General features: G+C 42.8%; 2 protein-coding genes across 5 annotated transcripts in view; one reads left to right on the top strand and one right to left on the bottom strand.

The window, feature by feature from the left end:
- The window catches only part of NINL (ninein like), a 102596-nt gene extending 84353 nt beyond the window's left edge, over positions 1-18243 (top strand). For 3 of the 4 annotated variants that reach the window (XM_042462178.1, XM_042462190.1, XM_042462182.1), the window contains exons 14-24: positions 2756-2909; positions 4325-4390; positions 4562-4671; positions 5673-6019; positions 9140-9244; positions 9500-9569; positions 10719-11003; positions 11756-11869; positions 12342-12554; positions 15826-15939; positions 17438-18243. In XM_042462178.1, coding sequence (XP_042318112.1) covers positions 2756-2909; positions 4325-4390; positions 4562-4671; positions 5673-6019; positions 9140-9244; positions 9500-9569; positions 10719-11003; positions 11756-11869; positions 12342-12554; positions 15826-15939; positions 17438-17623 — 1764 coding nt within the window. In that variant the 3' untranslated portion in view covers positions 17624-18243. The remainder of the gene's footprint in view (positions 1-2755; positions 2910-4324; positions 4391-4561; positions 4672-5672; positions 6020-9139; positions 9245-9499; positions 9570-10718; positions 11004-11755; positions 11870-12341; positions 12555-15825; positions 15940-17437) is intronic. The other variant, XM_042462200.1, reaches the window with a different exon arrangement.
- Positions 18244-19302: 1059 nt separating this feature from the next.
- The window catches only part of GINS1 (GINS complex subunit 1), a 14906-nt gene continuing 7103 nt past the window's right edge, over positions 19303-27105 (bottom strand). Inside the window, exon 7 of the mRNA XM_042462210.1 lies at positions 19303-19726. Within this exon, the coding sequence (XP_042318144.1) occupies positions 19658-19726 (69 nt within the window). The 3' untranslated portion in view covers positions 19303-19657. The remainder of the gene's footprint in view (positions 19727-27105) is intronic.

Here is a 27105-nt window from a genome sequence, read left to right as displayed (position 1 = left end):
CACATGGGCGCTGCCATTTTTAGCTCTCATATTCCTTCACTACTGGTTGCATTTGGATTAGGACCGTTGGACGTTGCATACCAACAATATCTGGAGGACCACTATCCTTTGCCACCAGCAGAACCCTCATCAGATATCAGAGACTCACATTGACTATAGGCTCACCAAAAGGTATTTTCTCAGAGGATTGGCACTAAGATAAATATACAGAAAAATCTACTTTATATTTACTTGTAATTTCCCAGAAGTCTTCCTCTAGGTTTATTCCCACTTTTGTTTTGAAGAGCAGATCTGAGGTTGCTTGTTCCCTTCTCAAGATGGGGCTCTTGATATAAGAGTTATATCAAGGCCAGTAGGCCAGCCTTCCACAGGTCTGGGAATGGCTGGCATCAACAAAATACATAAGATGATAGGGTTGCAGTCAGATTTGTGGCTAGGATAAATTAACCCTAGGAAGTAAAGCAGGGAAAATATGACAAGGATATAGTGAATGTGCCAAGGAAGGAAGTAAAGATAGAAGGAAGTTGTGTTTGAGAAAGGAAGGGATAGAGATTACATCTGCCTTACATAGTTTAAACCAAACTGGAATTTAATATCATCATCATCATCATCATCATCATCATCATCACCACCACCACCCCTATTATTATGATATTTATTTGTATCCTAACTTTCTCCCAAACTTTGGACTCAAGGTGGTATACAATTTTATTGTATTTTATTATATTTTATTCACTATATACAATCTTGTCTAATAACAATATTCAGTTAGAAAATCTTATAAGTCAAGAAAGATTTTATAACTTTATAAAATCTTATAAGTCAAGATCATGAAGAAGGAGGCTCCTCCCTCCCTAACTGTCATCTTTCGGCCTCTGAGGGAGAGAGTAGGCTGGCCCAGTTCCATCAGGGGCTAGCCTGAAGAAGAGCCCTCCCTCCGGTCCATCTGCCTTGGTCCAGGCCTCAGAGGGAGAGAAGAATGCTGGACCTGATTCCCTCCCCCCCTCACCATTCCCTTCTCCTTTTGTGTCTGTCTTTTAGATTGTAAGCCTGAGGGCAGGGAACCGTCTATTATCCCCTCTATTGTAAACCGCTCGGATTCCCAGTGATTGGACGGTATATAAATAAATCCTATTATTATTATTATTATTATTAATAGTCATATTGTACAGCTTACCTTAAAATATTTCTTTCATTTTCTAATAAAAAATTCTTAAACCTGAGACCATACTTTCTATAGTTCTTTCACTGAATATTTTTTACATTTCTGTGACCTTCAATATAACAATACTCTATTATATTAATCTCTTGTTTATTCTCCCTCTTACCCTGAGAGCACTTCAGTTTTACCCAAATATCAGTATCTCTAATCACCATATAACTTCTATTATCCATAATTTAACTTAACTATCTTTGCATTATGTTCATGGCAGAATGGGCTTAAATATGTTCTCCCATATATCCAGCCTATTATTATTCTAAGATAAAAAAATTTCCTGATGTTCAGCCCAGTGATGAATTTTCTTCCTCTAGCTCTGATTTTATATGCTTATCCTACTGTATTAGATAAGCCCATTCACCTTTGTTTCCACTGCATCATAACTGTTGTACAATTTTAAAAAGAACACTACTGCTAAAATCATATAAAAAGTGAACATTAAAATGGAATTAAACTATGCATTAAAACAATTCAAACCTACATTTAGAAAGATAAAATGCAAATAAAAAGATAAGGCTGTTAAAAACAGTGCCATTTAAAACAGGACAATACCCTTTGCTTTCTCCTTTGAAAGCCTGTTGGAACAAAAATGTTTTTGCCTGCCAGCAGAAGGACTCCCAAAGAAGGGAGTTCAAGAAGTTAGAGGCAGCGATTGAGAAGCCCCCACCTCATGTTCCCACCAACTGTGATTTGTTTGGCGATACTTTTCCTAGAACAGAGTTTGATTGCTGTAGTTTTGTAATGCTGTTCGGAAATATGACAAGTGTCCAAACTTTTCAAAGGAACTCTAGGAACTCACAGATCCTAGGCTTGAACTAATTAGCACAAAATAAACTTGACGTTACTTTTAATTTTGCAGTAAAACCAAACAAACATTTTTGACATGCCTGTATGAGCTGGGAATTGCTTTGTCAGATACAGTTAAATACATATCTTTGAATACAGCGCCAGTGTGGTGTGTTCGTTTGAGCGTTGGACTGGGATGCTGGGAGATCAGGGTTCAAATTCCCACTCAGCCATGGAAACCTACAAGATGACCCTGGGAAAATCACATTCTCTCAGCCTCAGAGGAAGACAAGGGCATATCTTCTCAGAATAGGGGATAGGGTTGCCATAAGTCAGAAATTAGTTGAAGGCACACAACAAACAAGAACAGTGGCAGAATATAAAACTGTTGATCAAGTAAACCGTACCTAAGGCCACCCTAACAAATGCTAATCTAAATCTGAAAAAGCTTATGATACAGCTTTTCTGATTTCTACAGTGTTGTGGTGCTTAAGGGAACCTTTGGATCCAATTCATGGTTGCATAGAATCAAGAGTCACTTCCTCCTGAGGTTTTAATAGAGACTTAACAACAGGTCAGGTGTTTTGTGTGGTAAAGGTCTTCTTACTTTATGGTGTTTCAGTGAAAATTATTTGCAAGCTTAACTGGTTAATTCCACTGAGGCATGGTTGCATGCTGCATCTTAAAACAGATTGAGTGAGAGAGAATTCCACATTTGACTTTTGGCATTCATCATTTTCTTGCTTACAGGAATTGCGTGACAAGAATGATGAGTTGCAAATGGAGGTGGAAAAACTGTGCTCCCAGCTGCATGGAAGCAAACATAGCCAAGCCAAGCATAAAATGAAGGCCAAGAGCCCTGGAGGAAGGCTCCTGCCTGAAAATGTAAAAGCCAAAATCCCAGGTAAGTGATGTCAGTTGTGCACAGCTGTTTAGGGCAAGGTGGGTCTGGGGCAGCACTCACCCTGTTTTCCCATTACATCCCCAGAACATTTTTGGGCCACACACACTCATTTTGAAAAAACTGAAGTGATCAAAAAGTCACTTCCATTTTTTCCAGTTTTTTTAAATATACTATTTGGGAACTAGACATGGCAGCATTTAAATGGTGAACTGTGCCACCAGAGGCCTTTGGAAGTAAAATGCTCAATTTTGGGCAGAATTATTTTTCTGTCAAGGGGGAGAATAAAAATGGGTTATATGGGACATAAAAATCCCCACTTATTTAGAAATTATGTTTAAAGTAAATAAATTTAGATAGAACTATAGTCCACTGGTTTCAGATCATGACTCTTGATCTGCTCTATGTTCAGAGGAAGGAGATCCCTAATTATCAGCTTTTGTGAACAAAAAAGAGAGGTAACTACTGCGATCTTTCTTAATGCTGGCTGTCCATGGATAATGTGTTAGAAGAGATAGATCTTGTGCTTGACCAGTGTGACTAAAGTGACATAATTCATAAATGGTCTGTGTTAAAAATAGGAAGCATTAAAATCTGTACATTGTATTTATGAATTGCTGCTCTGCTGGGGGGGAAAAACAGTGCATTCATATGTGATAAAACCACACACCACAGAAACTCTATAATGATGCCTTTGGGCTTGTTATAGACTGACATGCTCTTCTTCTTTTGTATTTTATGTTATCGTAGATTATGTTTGATGTACCTACCCTTGCAGTGTTCCCTTTTATTAATTCTCACGTGACTTTCATTGGAGTAGTGTCTGTGGCAATCTCTCATAGTCCTGATACAGCTTATCCTTACCTGTATTCCATCCCAGCTATTTCTAGAGCTTGGAAAGATTACTTTTTTGGACTAAAACTCCAGCATCCTCCAGCCAGAATGGTCAGTGGCTGTACAGATTGTGGGATTCTGGAAGATCCTCCCCCCCCCCCCCCCAATAAAAAACTGCTAAGCTCTGGCTGTTTGTACTCTAGTCCTTGGCACTGAATATCTGTGCTTTAGTTTCTTTCTCACAGTGTTGCATTAGTAGAAAGAGGTATTCTGGTCCTGTTGTCAAGGGCAGGGCTGCCTTTGAAGTATTCAGTCTTTTCACTATTATGTATACTTTTCTACCTACACCAAATTATGTAATTTCTTGCATAGGGCAGCTCTGTGTAAATCCTGCTGCAAAGGCACTATGTCCTTTTTCAGTCATGTTTGTATAATGATCCTTGTCCCAGTTGTGTTTTTCCCAATAGGAACAAGTTGTACAGTACTTTACAAAGGCTGTGATTGCCCCCTTCTGCTATAATAAAACAAGGCTTTGAATAACTTGCTTGATCCTAGACATGTGCATTTTTCTTCTTTCTTTCTAGATGACATCCAAAAAAATGATCAACTCCTGCTTGGATACCAGCACTTACCAGCCATAGGTCAAAATGGTAGGAGATGTTTCGTTGTGTACTTGTGTGTTGTGCTCTTTATGCCCCTTTGTTCCCTGCTTAACCAGTCTTTGAGGGAACAACTACCTGGGCACACAACAAATGTGTTCTTTCCCTGGATTTCTGCATTCTTGGGTCTGGTGTTTTTTTCAAGTTTCATTTCATTTATAGGGGTAACTTTCACTGAGTATGATCCTTACTCAGTAAGTATACAAATGGAGCTTCTGGTAGAAGAACTGAAAGAACAGCATCAAGACTTGAAAATACAGCTGGAAACCAAGGTGAGTTAGAGAGGACACCTCATTTATTTCTCCATGCTGTTCCAGATTATTTTGTTAGTAGACTCCAAACTGGTTTTAGCACAGCACCCCTAAGTTGTCCAACCTCTCTAGCATTGCTAGTACAGTAATCATTTATCTGTCTTGATTAAGATTTATGTCTCAACACAGTTAGATTAACTGTGTATTTTGAAAATGTAGTTATGTACTGGATTTTTTTTTTAAATCACTGTTAGTTGCATTGTGAGACAGCATGTTGATTTTCAGGACGATTAAGCCTGAATTTGTATACGAGGGTAAACTCAATCCTTTCCTATCTGTCTGCAAGGTAGATAAAAACATGGGACTCTCAGAACATACGGTGTATTTTTGATGCAAGTTTATTTTATGTTGAAAGCTCTTTTTCTTATTTTAAAAAACACTCTTGAAATGACACTTGTTTGGATGTGAAAGTCAGATGCATATAATCCTAGTCCTTGGATTGCACACAACGTTATTTCTAATGTTGTGTCATTAAACATAAAATTCTAAAGCAGTTTGTGCCTTTATGATGATGATGATGATGATGATGATGATGATGATGATTATTAACCTTTATTTATGAAGCGCTGTAAATTTACACAGCGCTGTACATGCAATCTTTTTAGTTAGATGGTTCCCTGCCCTCGGGCTTACAATCTAAAAAGACAAGACACAGAAGGAGAAGGGGGTGGTGGAGGGAAAGGGTAAGAGGTCCAGCAGTTCCTCTCTACCTCCGAGGCCTGGACCAAGGCAGATGGACTGGAGGGAGGGCTTGGCTTCATAATGGATGGTTAATCTTCTTCCAGGGAAAATACATACTCTCAAGTAGGATAATACATATACAGTACATAGCTATACAGGAAATGGTTCGATAAACAGGCAACAAAAGAACATCAGATAGTAAGCGACAATTATGCAATGCCTGGGAAGGCTTCTCTGAACAGGATACTTAAAGGATGCATTAAATATTTTGACTGTTCTAGGTCAACTACTATGAAAGAGAAATAGAGTTAATGAAAAATAACTTTGAGAAGGAAAGGAAAGATATTGAAGAAGGTTTCAAGATTGAAATAAATGAACTAGAGGAACAGAAGAGCGATCTGGAAAAGCTGAATGCAAAATGCGAGGAAGTGATTGGAGGCTTGAAAGCTGAGCTTGAGAAACTAACTCCTGTCCAAGAACTCAAGAGGAGTTTTGAAAAGGAGAGATCAGAAATGGAGCAGTACTATGCCAAAGAAATTTCCAACCTAGGACAGAGACTGGCCCAAGAAAGGGACAGATTGCAGGATGACATGAAGAAGCAGCACGAGATTGAGATGCATCTCATGAGGTTTGGTGGCATTGTCTTTTTGGAATTCTAAATATGGGCAATTGCCAATATGGATGGTAACCATTTATTTGAACTTAAATAAAATTCTCATACACTGGGAAAACATATTCTGACCATAACATAGTTGAATCCGTAGTTATTTAGAAGGAGAACAGTAGAAGAACAAGGGTTGCAAAAGTGTTCAAGTTGTGTGTAGTCATCCTTACTAGATCCAGGAGCAATTTTGGGGAAATGACATGCAACTTTTGTGTCATGAGGGACCTAGTTGGTCAGACCTCCATAGTTCCTCACTTTCTCTCTGGAATCACTCTCCATATGCTGCTTATTTGTCCCAGTGTTGTCAAATGAAATAGAATCAGTGTGTGCACGCAACAAGCATAATAGCTAATGTGTCTTATATTAGAATTAAATCTAGAAGTATTTCAAGTGGCACACTGCAACAGTCTAGAGTCAGTGGATAAAGTCCATGTTCTCTCATAGTATTCAAACACAATTTAAAGAAACCAGAGGGTATGGGAGTGTTATCATACAACATTTCCTGTTTAACTCTCGTTTAAATCCTGTTTGCCCCCTAGTGTGATAAAGCAGTCAGTTTTCTTTATTTCAACTGTCTAAAACAGGGGTAGGCAACCTTTTTGAGCCGGGGGCCGGGTTGCTGTCCCTCAGACAACTGGGGGGCCGAAGCCAAAAAAATAAATAATTAAATAATTTTTTAAAAAGAAAAATAATTAAATAAATAAACCGGGACAAATGTAGGACAAAATTTTCAAATGGAGGACACGCCAAAAAATGCTGGTTTTTAAAAAAATGTTAATATAAATGCATGTTTTGAAGGCTTCTATAGACAATTGCCCCACTTGCCCGCCGCTTGCCCCCCTTGCCTGCCGCTTGCCCCCCCATGCCCACCTCCTCCTGATAGGCCAAAGGCCCCACGCCCTCACATGAGAGGCCAAAGGCTCCGGCGGCAATCGGCGGCAGGGCTGGGCTGGGGCCGGTCCCAAGGCCTTGCCGGGCCGCATCCGGCCCGTGGGCCACAGGTTGCCTACCCCTGGTCTAAAACAAGTGGACAATTACTGAGTCAGAGAAAGACTGGCTAAATGAAAGCGGCACTGATGTAGTCATCAGGCTAAATAGTGCTCAGTTCAGAAGGAAATCTCTGTAGCTTTAGCTATCTAGGAGAAAAGCTAAAGGATCAAAGGGACTTACATGTGCTAAATGTTGTGAATACATTGTGACCGTAAGATTGCTTATGTATGCTTTTACTTATAGACGTTAAGATAGAAGCTAAGCGGCTTAAAATACACTGTAAAAACTAATTGTTTTAAGTCACTTGTGAAGAAAATTCCATTAACATCTGAATAGTTTTGGTGGAGAGAGCCATAACCTGTTTGCTGGCTTAAAGCCCCCTCTGAACAAATCTTGCCAAGAAATCCCTGTGATGGGTTCACCTTAACTGTTGCTGTAAGGTGGAAATGATTTGAAGGCGTACAGCAGCAACAACAACAACAAAATTGGCCCTTATGTTGCAAACAGATGGGTGAGGGATAAAAATGTATACTGGAGGGCCACCTCTAGATGTCATTGTGCCCATTGCAGATTTCTGGTTCACTGCTGTGATATTTTTAAAGCAGCCTTTGAAATGTTTAACAGCAAAGGGCTATGTGATCCTTGAGTGGAAGGCAATCTAGAAAGATAGGTTGGAGGTATGGCAGCTTGCACAACAGAGCAAAGTGGAAGAAAGCAGTAGGTTAAACTATTGAGGTTGTAATCAAAGTGTACACTTACCTGGAAGCAACTCATTTTATTTTTATTTTATTTATATTCTGCCTTTCTCCCAGTATGGGTCTCATTGAACTTTGTGTGTCTTAATTCTCAGTGTAAATGTACAGGACTGAGCTATTTCACAGTTACCTTAATTCATCAGTTAGCAAATAGCATTCACCTCTGACAGTGAAATGATCAAAATGCAATGATTCTAAGATGAGAAGCTGGTTTTCTGGTTTTCCTGGCCTCTTATGGTAGGACAAGTCAGTCCAGCTTCTCTGACTGGAACAATTCATCTTCATCTATCACCCTGTAATTTGATGTGTTAGATATTTTTCCGTAATCATCATGTCATAATGCTGCAGAAAAGAACATTCCAATGTGCCTGTTTGATTCTTTGCAACAGGTGCTATTTCAAAGCTAAGTTTAAAAACAAAAGCAAAATGTGTGGCTTTTCCACTTATAACAAAGCATTAAGGTATTAAGAAATATTAGACTAAATTCTTTGTAGAATAAATCCCCTTTAAAAAATTTTTTTTATATTTTGTGATAGAGATTATCTATTTCTTGTTTCTCTTTGGAGGTTGGATAATATGTTCTCAATTCTGTATGTTTATCTGTATTTGTGCATTTTGTGTCCACTGGTAGACACTTGTGGGTTTTCTATACACACACAGTTGCGAGAAATGTTTCCTGACAATGAAAAGTGTAGTGTATATCTGCTGACACAGGGCACTTGGGATCTGTTACACTATGGTGACTTATGATCAGGTTTATGTGCATCCTCCTCTGACTTTGTCTCATAACATTTCAGAAAGAAACTAGATACCTTATCTCAACCCATTCTGAAGCTGCAAGCATAAGTAGCAAAACATAAGGACTTAGAAACCTCCCTCCCAGGGTTAATAGAGGTCTCTATGGGTGTGTTTTTCTGTGAGGTTGCAACACAGAGGGAAAAGGTTAAACAATGTTCCCACCATGCAGTCTTGTTCCTGCTTGTCCCTTCAGTCAAGGTATCCTGCTATTTTAATAATAAAGTGTGCATTTGTCCCTGACTTTGCAAGCAGGGTAACAGAAACATAAACTGCTAATAACACTGGGCTATCAAAGGTATTCCTTTTATTCCCATTGATGTAAATGGGTGTAAAAGGCACATCTATAAGCAGCTGCTGAATTATTAGGTGCAATATAAATGATTTTCTCAAAGATCTCCCATATCCAGGTTGGTCAGCCCACTGGTGGTACCCAGATAACTTCTGCTGATGAATGAAACATGATGATTCTTCTAAACCCTTTTACCTAACTGAGATGTCTTTTCTACTAGTCTTGCAATAATTTCCCTTTTCTACAATGCAGAATTCAACTTGCCACAGTTTCAGAAGACAACATTCTCCTAAAAAATAAACTAGGACGATTTCAGCAGGAAGTGGAAAATGCTGGTGAAGCAACTATAAAGCACAGGTAAAAAAAACCCCAGGTTTATGTGCTTAAGCTTGTGGCTGAAGTTCTCCAGTTTTAGGTAGGGACTAAGCTGCCCTCCAGATGTTGATCTGCAAATTGTAGGAGTCTGAGTCAGCATATCAATTGGTGAGGAGTGCTGGAGTATATATGATAATGAAGAGTTTCAATTATCATGATAGCTTTTATATCAAGTTGTATAAGTTATATTTACATCAAATTTGTGATATTGTATTTAAATCATTTGTCTCTGTTCAGAAAAGAAATTGATGAACTGAAGATGGAAAGAGAGAAGGCCATCTACAAAATAGAAGAATTAAACCAACTAGTGAGTATGTAAACATGACCAGGATACAAACAAATCCGATTTTTCACCAGATCTGGGCATTACATTTGAATCACTGCCAAAGAGCTCAAAACATCACAGGGAGAGTGTTATTTGCTATTGAGAAGCAGTAATAGATTCTGTGTATTATTCCTGGCATCTTCAGTATAAAAATGGATCTGATAGCTCATAACATCTCTGTCTGAGACCTTGGAAAGCTACTATCAATTTTGAAAGTGTGAGAAGCTCCCTTGTATCATTGGTCCATCAGGATCATTATCATCTTTGGACTGGCTGTCATTAACTCTCTTGGGTTTCAGGCAGAAATCTTGCATGTGAAGTCTATGGCTGTTTTTTGAGCTGTGCTGTATCTCAAGAATAGACAACACTAGGCTTGGTGGAGAAACAGTCTGTGTGGGTGTAAAGCAGCATCTTATATTTTTAAACAAATGTTTTCAATTGCTTTTCCTAAATATGCAGTTAAAAATCTTTGGAATCCTAGCTGAGTGATAGAAAGAGAAAGAATGGTGCAAAGTAAAAGGAACAGGGACAGTTAAGAATGCTTTTCTGCTATAGATTGCTTCTCTGCTACAGATTGCTACCCTTTCCAGCTATTCAGCAATGACCTACACTTCCTCTGAATGTCATCTTCAAGTGATTATTAACAGAACAAAAGTCCCTTTAATGTGTTTTTTAAATGCTTTTTTCAAAGTACAGTATTGTTTTTATTTGTTCATTGCCCCGGGAGCCCTTATGGGCTGGGAGGCAATACAAAAATATTTTAAATAATTATAATTATATAAATACAGTCAGTCATCCATATCCATGGGTTTTTTATCCATGGATTTAAGCATCCATGGCTTGCAAATAATTTAAAAATATATAAATTCCCAAAAGCAAATGTTGATTTTGCCATTTTATATAAGGGACGCCATTTTATTGTGCTATTGTTTTCGATGGGACTTGGGCATCCACCGGTTTTGGTATCCATGGGGGGTCTTGGAACCAAATCCCAGTGGATACTAAGGGCCCACTATATCTTCCTGTATGAGTCTGCTTACGATCCAGATTCTCTAGTACCCACTTCCAGAAACACTTGTCTTGGCTATGATGAATGCTACATCTTTTAATGTGTAAACTTTCTTGCTTCAGAATAATCACTATAAGGAGCAAATCTTCCAGTTGAATGCCAGAACCGAACGGTTGAGCCACGAACTCTCTGAGCTAAGCAGCAATAATAAGGCCAATCAGAATACCATTGCTGTACTGAAACAGAGGTTTGCAGAGTTGGAGAGTCAAAAAGACCATGAAGCTGTGGTTGCCAAGCAATACCAAGAGGCCTCTGCTGAATTGACAAAGGAACATCTTCAGCAGCAGTTGGCATGGCAGGGAGAAAAGGCTCTGCTAGAAGAACAGCTGAAGGCCTTTAGGGGAAAGGTAAAGTTGACTTAAACAGACCGTTTATATTGTTAGGAGTGGCACACCAGTTCAGTGCTGCAGTATCCTATATCAGAAAGGCAAATGCCAGCTACATTGTGTCAGGCCAGGGAAACATGCACGATAATATTTTTAATCAACCATCATGACAGTAAAACAATAAATGAAGATAAAAGTTGAGAGTAGCCCAGTGATTCAGTGCAGATCCCAACACTGCGAGAAGTTAAAGAGTCGGCTCCAAATTTTCCTGAAGAACCATTAAACAGCAAAAGCATTGAATTATTATCAATCATTCAGATTACTGTCATTTTGTAACTTTATTTATCACTCTATTTTTCCATCATTGTGGTCTGTTTGGATGCTCCTATATGATCAAAATACATATAATGTATGTAGGATATGTGACATTAAGAATAGCAATGGCTGGGGGTGATTATTAAATTGCCACCTTTAGGTAAAGCAGTTGGGGGGGGGGCAAGAGGGAGAATGTTTAGTATGCTGCCTAAAAACTGATGATGCATCTGAAGAAGTAGACTGAAGTCTATGAAAGCTCATGCGGTCAGTTTCTTTCTTTCAGTTAGTTTCAGTGGTGCTTACAAGATCTCTCTACATACAAAATTTAAAACAGTACAAGTCAACACTCTAGTGGGCTCATAATTGTCACAAACAAGGCTTGGTTTGCAGGACTTGCTACAGAAGGATATCGTTTGGCTAATATTGTTGTCCTTCCTTGTCCTTCCCTTTATGAACAGAGCAAGCAGTTTCAGGAGCTGGAGTCTGAACTGGAATGTTTGACTCAGGAGTGCCAGATGCTGCGTCTAGCAAAAGCACAACTGACAGATGAATTGGAGGAATGTCATGATCAGGTGGGATAGTGATGCTGGTGCTAAATAACATGTGCCTTTGGTTCAATGTGGCTATCACTGTGTATTCCAAACAAGAGCCTCAGCATTTCTTAGATAAAGCAGTGGTGATGCAGATTTCATATCCTTTGTTGGGAACAGAAGGACTGAATTCTGAGCTATAGTAATGTGTCCAGAAATTATACATTATACACAGAAGCAGATCCCATCTCATAATTAAGGATTTGAGAGCATGGTAATATTATGATGTGGTTTTCTTGTCAAGATTTGCCACTGCCTTCCCTTAAGGCTAAGAGTATGTGATTTGCCCAAGGTTTCATGGCCGAGCTGGGAATCAAACCCTGGTCTCCAGAGTTGTAGTCCAGCACTCAGATCACTACGCCATGCAGGTACCCCCTGGATAAAAAGGTCGAGTAAGGCTGGTCTACCATATGGCAAGTCTTAATGCAATGGATTTTTTCCCCTTGCAATGTAGCTATTGGAAGCCAACACACGCTTAAACCTGGCAGAGTCTAGGCATGTAGAAGAACTGCAGCAGTTAAGAAGCCAAATGGACAATTACGTAACTAAAGACTGCCTTGCTGAGGCAGAAAACAGACTAGCAGAAGAACAGAAAATGGTTAAGTTGTTGGAAGGAAAATTCAATTTCCAGGCAGAGCAGATGAAGTGGCAGTTGTCCACATATCAGGTAAGAAGTAACGGTATTCGAGATGACCCTCATGCATGATAAGTGACCCTCATGAATAAGTGACTCTCATAGTAAGAGCATTTACACAAAACATCAAACTAGTTTTGCACTAAAATGCAGAGGCAGAAAGAAATGTGCTTCTTCCTCCTTCTCCAGTTGGTTAGGAAGATGAATGCACCGGAACACATTTTCGGTTTACCATTATATGCAAACCAGGAAATTTAATTCAAAAGAGGTTCTAGGCAATTGCTAAACATGTCAGCAAAATACCAAACAAAGTAAACAAAACCTTGAGGTGTTCTGATTTATTGTTTAACAAATTTGAATGTACAGTGGTACCTCGGGATACGAATTACCCAGGTTACGAAATTTTCGGGATACGAAAAAATCCCATAGGGAATTATTGTTCCGGGTTACGAAAGTTTTTTCGGGTTACGAAAAAACTTCGGCGCTATTTTAAAGGGAACCGCGGCTTTTCCCCATTAGCGCCTATGGCATTTCGGCTTACGAAGGCTTTTCGGGTTACGAAAGCGGCCACGGAACGAATTAAATTCGTAACCCGAGGCACCACTGTACTGTATTTTAAACGATATTTTCTAGCTTAACAAAGTACAAATCTGCTAAAGCAAAGCGAAAGTATTTTTCCCTTGGCCATGTGAAGGGAAGACGCAAAAGAATAGAAGCCTAGTGCTTCATGGGGACTCCTTTCTACTCATGCATCTGGTGCTATGTTATGGTTTAGCATTATATGCCAATGAGAATTCACATGGTCATTCAAAGTCCTCTTTGTGTTGCAGACTTTTAAATCTGAACTCTTACAATTCCATATTGTCTTAATTCAAACTCTATGTAGGAAGTCAAATTCTGTGCCTCATGTAAACTAGCTTGCTTTGTTTAGTAGGGCAGTAACTAGCTGCAGTATTTGAAGCGATATTGCATGCAAAAAAGATAGTTTTGAGCCAGTGCACAGTTTTGTGTCAGTGAAACTGGACAGTAACTGGGAAAAACAGAAATCTGTATTATACACCAGGGGCAGACAACATGCAGCCTATGTACCACCCCTGCCTGTATTTGTTGACCCTCGATGACCTCCATCTACTGCAACCAGAAAAAAAAGGTGTGTGTGTGTGGAGACTATCATACGGGGGACAGGACGTCATTGTCTCATCCCTGTCCTGTCCTTCCTGCACGATCATGGGAAGCACTTTCAGATGACATTGTGCTTATCCAGATACTATGCCATCTGGAAAGCGCAAGTGGCAGTGATTGCATGAAAGCCTTTCAAATGATATCACACTGATCCTGTCATTGTCCCATCATTGAAGTGGCACTGGCTGGCATTTTGCATTAATGAGAGTTTGCGTTAATGCAATGCCGCTTCAATTACATGATAATAGCAGGATCAGCGCTACGTTATGCAAAGCTTTTGTGCGATCGCTGTCATGGATGGAATAAGGATGGTGGAGCGATCCCAACCCTATCCCATCTCTGTGTGATAATCTCCTCGTGTGTGTGTGGGGGGGGGAAGAGACACAACAAAGGTAGTCATGCTCCCAGAAGCCTCCAAGAACAGCAGTTCCCCTCTAAAGCAAATAAAGTCTTCCTTTATTGAAAATTTGTGTTTTTTTAAAGTAATAATAACTGGAAACAAAAATTCCAGTCACTTCTAGAAGTTTTTTGGAGAAGAAGCCACAATTTTTGGTGGTGTGGCTTACTGTGTGTCCCAGGAGTGGTGGTCAGTCTGGCTCCTGACCTACCAGAGTTGCCCAACCCTGATGTAAATGTTTGATTGTACAGAAAGACCCTCAGAGTACTGAAATAGATATGAAGGATATTTAATGAATGATAATTCATGACTAAGTGCTGTAAACAAATGATTTACATTGCAACACAGATGCTTCTGAATGCTTATGCTTACAGATGTATTGTTCTTAACTACCCTCAAGTCAACCCCAACTCATGGTGACCCTGTGGATGAGACATCTCCAAGCACCCCTTGTCCTCCACTGCCACGTTTAGTTCCTGCAAATCCATGCCATGACTTCTATGACTGAGTTTATCCACCTGGCACATGGTCTCTTTCTACTTTCTTTTACCTTTCCTAGCATAAAAATGGCAATAACGCCATTTTTAATGAGTTGTGCCTTCTCATATGTGGCCAAAATATGACAGCTTCAACCTGATCATTTTGGTTTCCAGGCAGAGTTTAGTCCTGATCTGTTCAAGGACCCATTTGTTTGTCCTTTTGGTTATCCATGGTACCCTCAGCACTTTTCTCCAGCCCCACATCTCAAGTGAATTTCTTTCCTGTCTACTTTCTTCACTGTCCAGCTTTTGCATCCATCCATGGTGATGGGGAATATGATGACTTGAACGATTCTAACTTTAGTGTTCATTTGTACAGTCGGTCCTCCTTATCCACGGATTTTTTATCCATGGACTCAAGCAGCCATGGCTTGAAAATATTCAGAAAAAGGATAAATTCCAAATAGCAAACCTTGATTTTCCATTTTATATAAGAGCCACCATTTTGTTATGCCATTAGATTGAATGGGACTTGAGCATCCACTTGATTTTGTTATCCACGGGGTGTCCTGGAACCAAACCCCAGTGGATAACAAAGGCCCCCTGTTTATCTTTACTCTTTAGGATCTAGTCTAAATGAGAGGAGCCCTGGTGGCGCAGTGGTTAAATGCCTGTACTGCAGCCACTCTCTCAAAACCATAAGATTGTGAGTTCAGTACCAGCGAAAGGGCTCAAGCTTGACTCAGGCTTGCATCCTTCCGAGGTCACTAAAATGAGTACCCAGATTGTTGGGGGCAATTAGCTTACAGTTGTAAACCACTTAGACACTGTTAGTTCAGTATGAAGCGGTATATAAATGAAGCTGTTTTGTCTAGTTTTCATAGCTCCCCTTCCCATTCTTCTTCTGATTTCTTGACTGCACTCACCATTTCTGATCAGTGTTTGATCCTAGATATGGGAACCCTTTTACATTTTGATTATCTCATTGTCTAGGTGGAGTTAATGTCTTTTTTTCCGTGCTCATTATTTTTGTTTTATCTTCAGCATTAAGCCTGCCTTTTCACTTTCATCTTTGACCTTCCTTAGTAATTGTTCTAAGTCCATGATGTTTTCTGCTAGAAGTATTGTGTCGTAGTGATGTTGGGATTTCTCTGGAAGGATAATCTGAACAGACAGCCCAAGCGTAGCTTTTTCAAGTACCTTTTGTGATGTTGCTGCCGCTCTGATTTTTATTGTCTTTGTGCAGGAAGAGCATGAGAACTCAAAAAGATTAATGGAAGAAAAGGTGGGGGAACTAGAGATGAACTTGAAGAATGCACAGCTATTGCTTCAAGAAAAGATGACCCAACTTAAGGAACAGGTTGGTGCAAGTGGAGCATCTGTTTTTTTGTTTTTGAAAAGAGTGATTATGTGTCTGAAAGGGATGACCTCATGATCTGCTTACAGTGGTAAATGTTATTAACACAGCTACTGTTTGTCTAGAAAATTATACTTAGGTGAGCTAAAATAGTTCCCTTTCTTCAGCTAATGTTCCTTCCCTTTGAAAATATTGGGTCTCTTTAGGTAGAATTCTCTTTTTATTTGCCTTTAACTATGGCAGGATTGACTTTGTAGTCACGTTCCCTTCATTTGTTCAGTGTTGGATAGGCTCTTATTCTACAGATCCAAAGAGGTTTAAGATTAGAATAGGTGTGGAGAACTAGATGAACCATCATTATCATCATTAATTTATTTATATCCCACTTTCCCCCCGAAATTGGGACTCAAAGTGACTCAACAATTTTGTTGTTGTGTGCCTTCAAGTCATTTCCAACTTATAGTGACCCTAAAGTGAACCTTTCATGGGGTTTTCTTGGCAAGTTTCTTAAGAAGGGGTTTGGGAATACAATTAAACACATACAAAAATTTAGCATTAAAATTGAATTAAATTATTACAGCATTAAAAACACATACTCATTAAAATAATGGAATGTAATTAGAAAGATAAAAGCAATCAAAACAGTGCCTTTATTAAGCTCCTTAGGGGCACTTTGCCAACCCTACATTCTCCCAAAGGGGAAAACTATGGGGCAAAGTCACTTCAGCACAAGTACAGGGTGAAGTATTCCTTCAGTATAGGAGCTCATCTTCCCTGCATATTTCTAAATTGGAAGGGCCAGATGTATAAGGATAATCTCCCTGTATGTGCGGGGGTACATTATTTGAGAGGAACCAACTTTACCAAATGTTCAACAGATTGAATAAGGAACTTCAAGCTGAATTAGGCCTGGGGTCTCTTGGTTCTCCTGTCCTAGTTTAGTCGCTATATATCTTAACAGCTTGAAGAACTTTCACTGTGGTTTGTACATGCATATTTGTAAGTTGCTGGTTCTAGTACAGTGCTGTACAAATCCATCAAGGGGACACTAACAGCTGTTTTCTCTCGTATATTTTGTAGCAGAATTTCATAACTGTATATATACATACTATACATACGTACCATATATACTTGTCTAAATATTTATGCCCACACATTGACCCCAAAATCCCAGGTCAACTTATTTATGGGTCAGTGTGATAATGTGATAGCAGCTCTTTCAGATTTCCCTATGCTTCTTTTTCTCTTGAGTCAAGCAAAGCCCTGAGTGATTAATTGTTGTTAGACAAACAAACAGAGAACCAAGATAGTTTCTTTTTCTCTTGCGCCAAGCAAAAAGAGTCTCAAGTGATTGCTTTTAAATAAACAGAGATCTTCTCCCGCCGGAGCCTCCAAGTTTTACCTTCGACTTATACATGAGGTTGACTTATAATTAGGTATATACAGTACATATAGGTTTCTGTAACTGTATTAACAGTGCACTATTCATTCTATTTTGCAGTTTGAAAAAAATGCCAAGTCTAATCTATTGTTGAAAGACTTGTATGTGGAAAATGCGCAGCTGATGAAAACTCTGCAGGTTGTAGAACAGAGGCAGAAGAGCATTGAAAACAGGAACTTAGTCCTGGAGGAAAAAATCGTATCCCTGAATAATTTAATTAGAGAAATTACTCTAGTGTCTCAATGAATTTCATCTATTTTTCAGTTATGTTGCTTTAAACTGGAAAAGACAATCTGGTTAGACGGCATATTTTGTGGCCAACTATTTTGTACACATTTCGGATCCTGGAAAAATAGCTTCTAATTAATAAAACTCTCATAGAATACATTATGTGAAGGAGCCTACTTTCCTTCATGTAGTGAAAGAGATACTGCTAGAAGAGTGGAACCATTTTCCCAAAAAGTGTAACTAAAAGATAAAAGGTATTCTCAGGGAGAAATCTGAAGTTGGTGACTGAGTTTACTGGCAGTAAAATAAATATACATCTCATTTTTCCAATGGAAAAGCTAAAATATTTAGTGCCTTCTGGATCCTTTCTTCAAAAGCAGAATATTCTGCTGTTGGGAACTGGTTGATAGTTACTGTGATAGGCAATATTCTTGCCCTCTTCCTCCCAATTTTGTCTATACACTGGTTTGTATTGTGTATATATGTACAGTTTTCTACACGTGTGTAATAGTAATTCCTTATATCATTTTCTGTATCATTTGGACAGATGTAGTCTAAAATGAAAGTATATTGTAGTATTTTGGTGTGCTTTGGGAAAAACCTGACAAGATTTTTAATTAAATGCTATTTATATTGCCTATACTGCCTCCTTGAATTTTATGGCTCTACAAAAGATTATTTTAGGATGATTGCAAAAAATGTGGTGCAAGACTTCAAGTGCAAGTCTAACTGAATGGAAAATAGATAGCTAGGTATTGTTTCTTATAAGAGAACTAAGTCAAATGGACTCCTGCAGAGAAAGATAAGGTAGAAAAAGTCAGACTTTATAAGAACTGCATAAAACTGTATCTTTTAAACAAGCTTTCTACATTGCCTTCTTGGTGGCCAATTGCAAGCCACTAGTTGTTTTGGGTTTGCTTGTCCTATAGTCCCTCACCATTGGCTATAGGAGTTACAATGTAACATCATCTGGAGGACCACAGCAGCTCACCTGTGTATGTTAACAACCATGATATCATACACTGTGAAAAAAGGATAGCTGAATTAAGCTTCTGCAGCTTGCTTGTCTCCAACCAGTGGAGACTTGGGGCTAGAAATATGTGCTCTGTGCAATCTTGTAGATGGAAAGCTTACATTGGAAATTCAAAGGTAGCTATTAGATTAGCTCACGTCTAATCCTACAGCTCTCAACTGCTGAAAATGTGTGTTCTCTTTGCACTTGCAATTAGAGGTAACATTTCCCTTTTATCTTTGAAGTCTAGATCTGGCCAAAAATATTTTAGTATCTCATTTGTCATCAGTTCTTGTACTTTTCAGCTGCAGACTCCAAATAACATAGTACATTTTTGCCTTAGTTATTCAGAAACCCCTGCAACTTATTTTAAAGTCAGAGAAATTGAGGGGATAAGATTCCCTCTGAGAGCAGCAGCTTCCCGCAGACAGATTATTGAAGAAAGTTCACTGGTGAAGAAGGGTCCAGATGCAAGATATACAAAGACTGATTTGGGTTCCTACTAGACAGCCATCTGAAAGCCAGCCTCCCAGTGTGGTTCCCCATTGTTCCTTGACTAAAATGGCAATGTATTGTTCTGGCTTCTCCACTGCATTAATAGCTAGTTTAGCCTCTTTTTAACTGAAGACTACACAATTGATCAACAGCACAGTGACAGGCGTCATAAAAATACAGACATTACACATTTTAACAGGATTAAAATTTACTTACAGGCTTAACAACAGTCATTACATACATATACATAACAATAAGATTGCTAGTGAAAGTATAGTGACTTTTATTGTGACATTTAGCATAAGTTTATATTGAGCTTATTGATCATAACCTACCAAATAGACTGAGAAGAAAAATGTGGCTAATACCCCCCAAAGGGTTTTTTTCTTCTTCACAAAATATTCAAGCAGTTCTCACAATATCATTCTGCCTTTATGTTTTTCAAAAGAAGAGGAAAGGCACTGTGATATTTTGCTACTTACACTTATTTTAAAATATGTCAAATACATTTATAAGCTCTTCATCAAGTCTCACGGGCATCTAGTTTATGATAGGACATGCTCCAAAATCCCTTGTCTGATTAACTGTTCACATTTCCAGCGGGGTAAAAAATGCTGAAGGAAAGAAAAACAAACATTCTTCAAATCTTATGCAAACATTATAAATTATTACATCTCCTTTACGAATGACCAGATACATACAATCTGACTTCAACTGCTTAGAAGTGCCCAATAACAGTCTGGACTAATTCAAGTATATTATGTGATGTAATTGAAAGAAAAGCACCATAGGTTGCTGCTGCTGTTGTGTGCCTTCAAGTCATTTCTGATTTATGGTGACCCTATCTGTAATGACTGGGATCATCACACTATTACAGGGTTTTCTTGGAACATTTGTTCAGAGGTTTGCCACTGGCTTTTTCTGAGGCTGAGAGTGTGTCACTTGCCCATGGTCAACCACTGGGTTTTATGTCTAAGCAGGGATTCGAACCCTGGTCTCCAGTATCATAATCCAGCATTCAAGCTACCAAACCACACTGGATTTACTTCACACTGGGTTGCTGCTACCCTACAAAAAATAAAGCAGTTTGATACCACTTTAAGTTCCATGGCCCAATGCTAGGGAATTCTGGGATTTGTAATTTGTTGGAGTTCCAAAGCTCTCTGACAGGGAAAGCTAAATATTTCACAAAACTACAAATCTCAGAATTTCATAGTATAGTGTCATGGCAATCAGACTGCTTTACTTCTGCAGGGTGGATACACCTATGGCCTCTCCATAAAAACTACACAAGAACCGATGCTCTTACATGTGGTGGAGCAGTAGTAATTACTCTTTCCATCTTAGTGTGTATTTGCAAAGAGCCCCTGTAATAGATCAATCTCCTTGCTGTGCAACTCGGTCCATATCTAAGAAAATATAATGACATATGTGAAAGTCTTTTTTAAAACAAGCCCACAAATGAATCCAGGTTTTTTTAAAGACCTTGGGGGAGAGAGAGAATGACATCTAAATATTTAAGCTAATAAGAGAACAGGGAGTACCATGGCAGAGTGGTGCAACACATTTAACGTGTAGGAGAAAAACATCACTTCCCTGCTGATTTCCCTCCTCAGCTGTGTTGCTAATTCCTCATTAGCATTGCTGCTTCCCACCCAATTGCCTTCCAATAGCAGAATTTCATACAGTGCAGGAGAAGCAGACTGTGAGAAGTTGGGGTCATCCTTTGCTATGGAAAGAGGGGAAGTGGTGTGAAGAGGAACCTAAAACATCCTGGAATATGTGCCTTTGAGAAACTTGATTGATTACCTACCCAACTACAATGTCAGCCTGACCTACACTCCCCACTGACTCTAAATACAGCACATAAGGGTGCATGCATATAAATGACACAATACACAAAATAATGACCAATGTTAATATTATAAAATAGATATGGTATATACTCAGTTAAAGCAATTAAAACCGAGCTTTTTAGCTTAGCATACCCCACCTGATATGAATACCCCCGATATGAATGACATGCCCGTTTGTGTACGATCCCTGCCTTGCTTGTTGATGCTATTGTTATTGTCTGATGTTGGAAATTTTATTGTTTTTAGCTGCTTTTAATTGAATTTTATGTAAACACTTTGTGCTTTTATTTAGTCTGTAACCCTGCTTCCATCCCCGGGAGAGGTGGGGAAACATGAATAAATTTTATTATTATTATTATTATTATTATTATTACTACTACTCATCTATAAGTCAAAATATTTAAGGCCAAAAATGGGCTCCAAAATTCTGGGTCGACTTATATATGGGTCAATATGATAATACTGCTCCGATGCTGAGACCATGAGCCTTGGAAAAGCTGGAAGGGAGGGAGGAGAGAAAGGGAGAGAAATCAGAGGTTTATGTCCTTTTTTGCAAGCCATGAGTCTTGGAAAGGCTGGTGGGGAAGAAAATGGAACGTTGGACTTACCTGAAAGACGTCCCTTTACAGCAGAGAAGGCCCGAGCATCCTGAATTTGGGTGGCTCCGCCCACTTGGCTCCTGGTAGGCAGGTAGGAAACAAAGAGACAAAGGCATGACCGGGGCTCTGGCCCCCCGCCCTTGCGGGCGGAGCTACCCAGGAACCCCAGTCGGTTTAAAGCCGAGCACACCCTAGAGTTAATGAGATCTAGAGAAACTTGTATCCCGCCCACCCGCGCCAGTAGGCAAAAAGGGGTGGGGAGGATGCTCGGGCCTTCTCTGCTGTAAAGGGACGTCTTTCAGGTAAGTCCAACGTTCCATTTAGCAGCAGAGAAGGGGCCGAGCATCCTGAATTTGGGATTTATAAAAGCAGATCGGATACTAGGGAGGGCTGGCTGGCGCGGAGGGCGGATCTGACACTATTTGTTGGAAAACCCTCCGGCCAAAGGCCGCCTGTGCCGATTGGAAGAGATCGAGCTTATAATGTCTGGTAAAGGAAGACGGAGACTTCCACGTGGCTGCTCTGCAAATCTCGGCCAGCGGGGCGTTGGTGGACAGGGCCGCTGAAGTAGCTGCACTCCTTGTCGAATGAGCGGTGATGTCTCCCGGCGGCTGTAGTTTGAGTGACTTGTAGCACTGGACTATGCACTGCTTGATCCACCTTGACAAGGTAGAGACTGATACTTTCTTGCCCTTTGAGCCAGGGCGAAAGGAGACGAATAGCGCCTCAGACTTTCTAAATGTGGCCGTTCTCTTGAGGTAAACTTTTATGGCCCTGCGGACATCCAGAGTATGCCAACATTTCTCCAAGTCAGTAGTTGGACGAGGGCAGAAGGACGGGAGGACGATGTCCTGAGTGGTGTGGAAGACGGAGTTGACTTTGGGGATGAAAGTTGGATCCGGTCTCAGAAGAACGGAGTCTGGCCTGATGATTAGTAGTTCCTTGCGGACGGAGAGGGCGCCGATCTCAGACACACGCCTCGCCGAAGCTAGCGCCGTCAGCATGAGCGTCTTGAAGGTGAGGAACTTGAGGGACACTTCCCTCAGCGGCTCGAAAGGAGAGACGGTCAAGGCCTTTAGGACTTGATGGAGGTCCCATGACGGGAACCTATGTTTGGTCGGGGGGCGCTTTGTTGGCGACCCCTTTCAGCAACCTGCGGACATGAGGGTGTTGGGATATCCTGGCTGCTACCTCATGGGGCAGTATGGAAGTGATGGCTGGCAGTTGTCTCTTGATGGTGTTGGGCCGCAGACCTTGGAGGGACCCCTCGTGCAGGAACTGTAACAGCGTTGGAACAGAAACATTGATGAAGTCTTTGTTCTTGCGCTTGCACCACCTCCTGAACGTCCTGAAGGTGTATTCATAGATCCTATTTGTAGATTGGCGCCTCGATGCAAGAATGGAGTCCACCACCTCTGGGGAGTAGCCATAGCTGCTCAGCATGTGGCGTTCAATTTCCAAGCGTGAAGCCGCAGCCAGGCTGGGTCCGGATGATGGATCTGGCCTTGCGTGAGGAGGTCTGGCCTGAGCGGAAGGGCGAAGCTCTGAGACGCCATGGACAGGATCTCCGAGAACCAGGGTCGCCGCGGCCACGCTGGAGCTACCAGGATCACTTGTGAGTTGGACCTGCGTATCCTGGCCAGGAGCTTGGTAAGCAGAGGAGTCGGAGGGAATGCATAGAGGAGACCTGGTGGCCAGGGGCAGCTGAGGGCATCCATTCCTTCGGCCCCTTCCGTTAGGAACCTGGAAAAGAACCTGTGAGTCTTGGCGTTGGCGGGGGAGGCGAACAGGTCTAGCACGGGTTGACCGAGTCTGTTGGCAATCATCTGGAAGGTTTGAGGGTGGAGGCTCCACTCTCCCTGATCTATGTCCGTTCTGCTCAGCCAGTCGGCCTTTGAGTTTAGGGATCCTTGAAGGTACTCTGCCTCCAAGGCTATGAGGTTGGCTTCTGCCCATCCTATCAGGGATTGAGCCTCGGCCATCAGAGACCTGGATCTGGTTCCCCCCTGTCGGTTGACATGTGCCTTGGCTGTGGTGTTGTCGGTCCTGATCAGGACTGACCTCCGATGGATCGTCCTGCTGAATGCCAGTAGAGCGAGGCGGATTGCACGGAGCTCCAGCCAGTTGATGCTGTGGGTTAGTTCGTCTGGGCTCCATTTGCCCTGGGCCAGCTGTTTTCCGCAAACTGCTCCCCACCCGCGGAGGCTGGCATCCGTTGTAATTTGGACACTCGGGGGCCTCCAAATTTGGCGACCTCGGTGGACTGCACCGGACATCCACCAGCGGAACGACTGCCTTGTCTCGGCGGAGAGGTGAATCGTTTTGTGTTTCTTGAGGGTAATGGCTCGCTGGTGTGGAAGAAGAAGCCATTGTAGAGGTCTGGAGTGGAATCTCGCCCAGGGGACGCACTGGATAGACGCTATCATGAGACCCTGGAGGTGAGCTAACAGCTGGAGGCTGGGCCGCGTGGAGTTCAGGGCTTTTGAGATGGCCCCTTGAATGGCCTGGATCCGCTCCGGAGGTAGACGCACCGTCCCCTCCTGCGTGTCTATTATGGCCCCCAGGTGATGGATCTGTTGGCTTGGGGTCAGTGAGCTCTTTTCTAGGTTCAGGAGGAAGCCGTGATCCTGTAGTGACCTGAGGATGGAAGAGGTGTCTTGAGTCCCCTGAGTTCTGGAGGGTGACCGGATTAACAAGTCGTCGAGGTAGGGATAGACGTGTAACCGTTGGGTTCTCCACAGAGCAACCAGCGCCACCATGATTTTGGTGAACACCCTGGGGGAGGACGCTAGTCCGAAGGGGAGAGCTCTGTATTGGTAATGGCATTTGCCATATCTGAACCTGAGGAATCTTCTTGAGGAAGGATGGATCAAAATATGGAAGTAAGCATCCCGGAGGTCCAGCGATGAGAGGTAGTCTCCAGGCTGCAGGCCGTCTAGTATAGACTTGAGCGTCTCCATCCTGAACTTTTTCTTTAGGACGAACCGGTTGACCCGTCTGAGGTTCAAGATGGCTCTCCAGGATCCGTTTTTCTTGGGAACAAGGAAGAAGGTGGAATAACAACCTAGTCCCCTCTCTTGTCTTGGAACGAGTTCGATGGCTTTGATGTCCCGTAGGCGCTGAATGGCCTCCAGCAGGAGGCGGTGTTTGTTGGGGTCGGCTGATCTGGGAGATGGAATGAACTTGTCTGGAGGTGTACGATGGAAAATTATCTTGTAGCCCTGGCGAATGGTATCCAGGACCCATTTGTCCGAAGTGGATGTCTCCCAGACGTGGCCGAACCTCTGTAGCCTGCCCCCTACTGGGGGGGCGCCGTCATTGAGGGTTATTTTTGCGTGGTTGTTTGGACCCCGCTCCATCCTTGGCGGAGAAAGAGGGTTTAGCTTGTTTGTTAGATCTTGTATCTCCCCAATATGGTCTGTTGGACCTGGACTCCCTGGCTCGAAAGGAATTGGATGAAGAAGGGTAGGAGGATTGGGAGGGGCGAAAGGAAGAGCGATTTTTTGTATTGCCTCTTATCGTCCCTTTTCTTGGAGGTGGGAAGGGCCTTCTTCTTGTCCTTGCCCTCTACTAGGACTGGTTCTAAGGACTCTCCGAATAGCTTGGAGCCAAGGAATGGGGTAAATGCCAAGTTCTGTTTGGATTTCGAATCCACATTCCAGCTCTTGAGCCAGAACTGCCTGCGGACTGCCACAGCCGCTGCCTGGGCTCTAGCGCACTGTTGGATTGTGTCTAGGGTGCCGTCGGCTGCAAAGGCTGCCGCTCTGGCAATTTTGTTAACGGTCTGTTTGACCTTGGTATCTGGGTTGGGTATAAGGTCCAGGAGTTGACGGGACCACTGGAGGGTGGCTCGCATTACCATCGAGACGGTGGTTGCGGCCCTTATGGCAATGGATAGGGCCTCATGGGCCTTCTTTAGTGCTCCGTCGGCCCTACGGTCCTCTGGGTTTCTGAGGGTGTCCTCACCGTCCCTGCTGAAAACAGCTGATGAGACGAGCGCTGACACAGGGGCATCCACGGATGGGACCTTGAGTCTGTCCATGACGGCTGGTTGAAGTACATAGTACTTGCGGGTAATGCCGTGGTTGGACCTGGCAGAGGCTGGCTTAGCCCACTCATCACTAATGATTTGCATGATGTTTAGAGGGCACGGGATTTGTTGGACTGGCGAGACCGGCACTGGGAATAACTCCTCACTCATCCTGGGTAGGTCTGAGTCGGGGGCGGGAGTGGCTTGGCCTGTAGGAGTGGCAAGGCCTAAAGTCTTGGTTGTCTTTTTTATAAGTGGCACATAGTCCTCCTGTTTAAACAGACGAGAGGACAAATGGGGGTCTGACTTGTTATCTCCTTCATCATGCGACAGTTCGCCCTCCTCCGCCTCAGAGGCTGAGAGGATGTGAGTGTCCTCCGAAATTTCATCCTCGGAGGACAGCGCAGCGCGAGGGCGCTTGCGGCTAGAGGCCCTGGTGTATCTAGCGCGCTTGGATGGTGGGAGGATAGAGTGCCCCGAATCAGAGGAGTATGAAGCCCCTTCATCATCCCCCTCAGAATCGTCGGCCCCTGCCTGGTTTAAAGGGGTCTGGCTGGGAGAGCGCCCAGTGACTGTATCTCTGGTCAGGGAGCTCCGCTTTCTGGGAGCTTTGCGCCCCAGACCCTCTCTGGCCTGGTCTGAGGCTTGGAGGTGGCTGGTGGCGGCGGGGGCCTTTCTGGCCAAAGAGTCTGCCTGCCCAGCTGTGGCTGGCGCCGATTCCGCGCGCTGGGGGGAGGCGGTGGCGGCCATGGGCATCCGCGCGGCCAAGATGGCGGCGCCCATGGGCGGCCGCATGGCCAAGATGGCGGCGCCCATGGGCGGCCGCGTGGTGACTCTGGGGTACTTCCGGGTCATCCGGAAGTGGGCGGGGCGCCGGCCGGTCAACATGGCGGCCGCCATGAGCCGCCCGCATGTGGCCTGCGCTGCCCAGGGGGAAGCTCGATGCCATCCCCCACCCGCCCGGAAAGGAGTCGCCGGGAAAAAAGGTCTGTGGAGGCATGGGCCCCGGCCACATAAGGAGCGGCCCCCCCCCTGGGAAAGTGGCCGCCCCCCAAGGAGAGGTGCTGGCCTCGCGAATGCGCGAGCCGGCGCCTTCGTCCCGTCCCTGGGTTGACCTGGAGGTGGAGGAAGCCTCCTGGTCTAGGAAGGCCCTGAACCACCTTAGCAACTGCGGCGGTGGGGGAGAGTTACTCACGTCCTCCTCGCCGGTCGCAGGTGAGGGCTCTCCCTCTTCCGACCACCCCTGGGTCGTCTGGGAGTCCCTCGTCCCGACAGCGGAAGGGAGGGCTTCCTCCTGTCGCTGCGGGCGCGCTTCCACTTGTGGGGTCGATGCTGGTGATGCCACTCGGCGAGCAGCCGGCAAAGCCGGGGCTGGCCCGGGCAGAGTGGAAGCGAGCTCCCCTGTGGCTCTGGCCTCCCTGTCGGAAGCCATGTCCCTGGAAGGGTGGGGGGGATGAGGAGCAAAGGCAGGGGGGTAGGGAAAAAGGGCCTGGTTTTTTTTTTTTTTT

Source organism: Sceloporus undulatus, chromosome 1 (assembly GCF_019175285.1).
Source record: "Sceloporus undulatus isolate JIND9_A2432 ecotype Alabama chromosome 1, SceUnd_v1.1, whole genome shotgun sequence".
Taxonomy (NCBI): Eukaryota; Metazoa; Chordata; class Lepidosauria; order Squamata; family Phrynosomatidae; genus Sceloporus; species Sceloporus undulatus.
The sequence above is the reverse complement of the archived record's forward strand: the minus strand, read 5'-3'. Positions and strand labels throughout refer to the sequence as shown.